We start from the raw sequence: 1,819 nt of genomic DNA, 5'->3' as shown, positions 1-1,819 counted from the left end.
TCAGCAGCAGGGCAGCAGGAAGGACCACTTAAACTCCCGCTGCATGCAAAAACTGGAGAAGTCGTCAAAGCGGAGGAAATGAAAGATGACAGCTTGATGCTGCAATCCAAAGGCAGAAGAAAACGGGTAACCGCGGAGCAGCCAGGGTACAAAACAGAACAGACTAAGATGGGGGAACCCAGCTCGGCACCGACACAGCTCAAGCCTTTGGAGAGAAGTCCTGTTGATAAAAATGAAAAGATGGAGCGTAAAGAGTTGGGGTATTCTGACCTCAAGGCACCTCTTTCAGAAAGCATCAGTCTAAACAAAGTGGAAAGTCCTTCAGAGGCCAAACCTGCAGAAATCTTCCCTTTTGATAAAAGTCAGGAGGCTAAATACACGTCTCCCAAGGCTGGAGAAGCAAATGTGACGGTTCCAAGTGAAATTCAAACTCCCGGTGGGGCTTTGATGGATGAGAAACCAAAGAAAAAAGGTAGTGATAGAAAAAACAAAAGAGCTGAAAATGGGTTCTCCAAGCAGGCTGCTGTTTTAGACACCAAGGCACAGATGACCGAGCTCCCTGATGTGCTGAAGACAGTTGACAAAATTGAAGGAACAGATTCCTCTGCTAAAAGCACGCAGGTTGGCGTTAGCACTTCAGAGGAGTTATTGAAGGCTACCACAGATATAACCAAAGGACCAGTCCTACCACTGGTAGAAGAGAAACCCAAGGATATTGCTGCAGAAAGCAGGAAGGCTGACCCCCATTTTTCAGAACAGCCATGTCTTTGGGAGACCAAGACTGATGGAGTCAAACTCCCTGCTCCTCCCCTACCAGCTGACAAAGCTATGGGGGCGTATGTCACTGATAAAAGCAAGGAGACTGGCTTCACGGCATTGGAACCACAGGCTGTGACAGACCCCAGCATAGCTGTGGTGATGGACAAACCCAAAAAAAAGGGTGGTGAAGGGAGAAGCAAGAAGGTCAAAAGTTCCTCTGAGCTACCAGGTCTCTTAGAGGCTACAGATACCAGCAAACTTACTGCTGTAGTGGAGACAGATGACAAAACTAAAGACTCAAGCTTTATTGAGAGAGGGAAGGAAACTGCAGAGCATTTATTAGAGAAGATAACATATCCTAGTGCGCCAAAAGCAGCAGACAAGCCAAAGAAAAGGACAGGTGATGGAAAAAGCAAAAAGGTTGAAAAGACTTATTTCCAGCAGCCGATCTTTCTGGAGGCAAAGGCAGACCCCAGTGGTCTGTCTGCTGTCGTAGAGACAGATGACAAAACTAAAGAAATAAGTGTTGATAGTAAAAGCAAGGGAAGTGGTTTAACTACTGGAGAACACCTGCTGGAAGGCAGCACAGATGCAACCCAAGTGCAAGGCCCCACTACACTGGTAACTGAAACATGGCAAGAGGGTATTGCTGGAAAAGGTGACTCGAGCTTGTCAGAGCAAACCTTTGTTTTGGAGGCTAAGACAGATGCAGCCAGATTTCCTGCTAGTGCCGAGAGAGTCGGTAAAACCAAGGGAGTAAGTATGACAGAGAAAAACAAGGATTCTGAATGTAGTGCGTTAGAGCAACCGCCTGTGACAGGTTCCAGTGTGACGCCTGTGATGGACAAACCTAGGAAGAGGGGGAGTGATGGGAGAAGGAAAAAAAGTGAAAAAAGTGCTTTTGAGCAGGCTCTTCCTCTGGAAACTAAGATAGAGGCACATAACCTTCCTGCTGTAGTGCAGACAGCTGAAAAACCTAAAGACACGGCCTTTGCCGATAGAGGCAAAGAGCCTGATTCAAGTACAGCAGAGCATCCGCTGGGGACTTTGACAGATACAG

At 47.2% G+C, this 1,819-nt stretch overlaps 1 protein-coding gene across 1 annotated transcript in view; it reads left to right on the top strand.

The window, feature by feature from the left end:
- The window catches only part of MAP4 (microtubule associated protein 4), a 164,922-nt gene that overhangs the window by 91,698 nt on the left and 71,405 nt on the right, over nucleotides 1–1,819 (top strand). Inside the window, 1 exon segment of the mRNA XM_014525701.2 lies at nucleotides 1–1,819. This exon segment is cut by the window's left edge and continues 12 nt beyond it; it is cut by the window's right edge and continues 2,058 nt beyond it. Within this exon segment, the coding sequence (XP_014381187.2) occupies nucleotides 1–1,819 (1,819 nt within the window).

The sequence above is a fragment of the Alligator sinensis genome, unplaced genomic scaffold (assembly GCF_000455745.1).
Source record: "Alligator sinensis unplaced genomic scaffold, ASM45574v1 scaffold1296_1, whole genome shotgun sequence".
Lineage (NCBI taxonomy): Eukaryota > Metazoa > Chordata > Crocodylia > Alligatoridae > Alligator > Alligator sinensis.
This window is presented reverse-complemented; position numbering and strand designations above follow the sequence as displayed.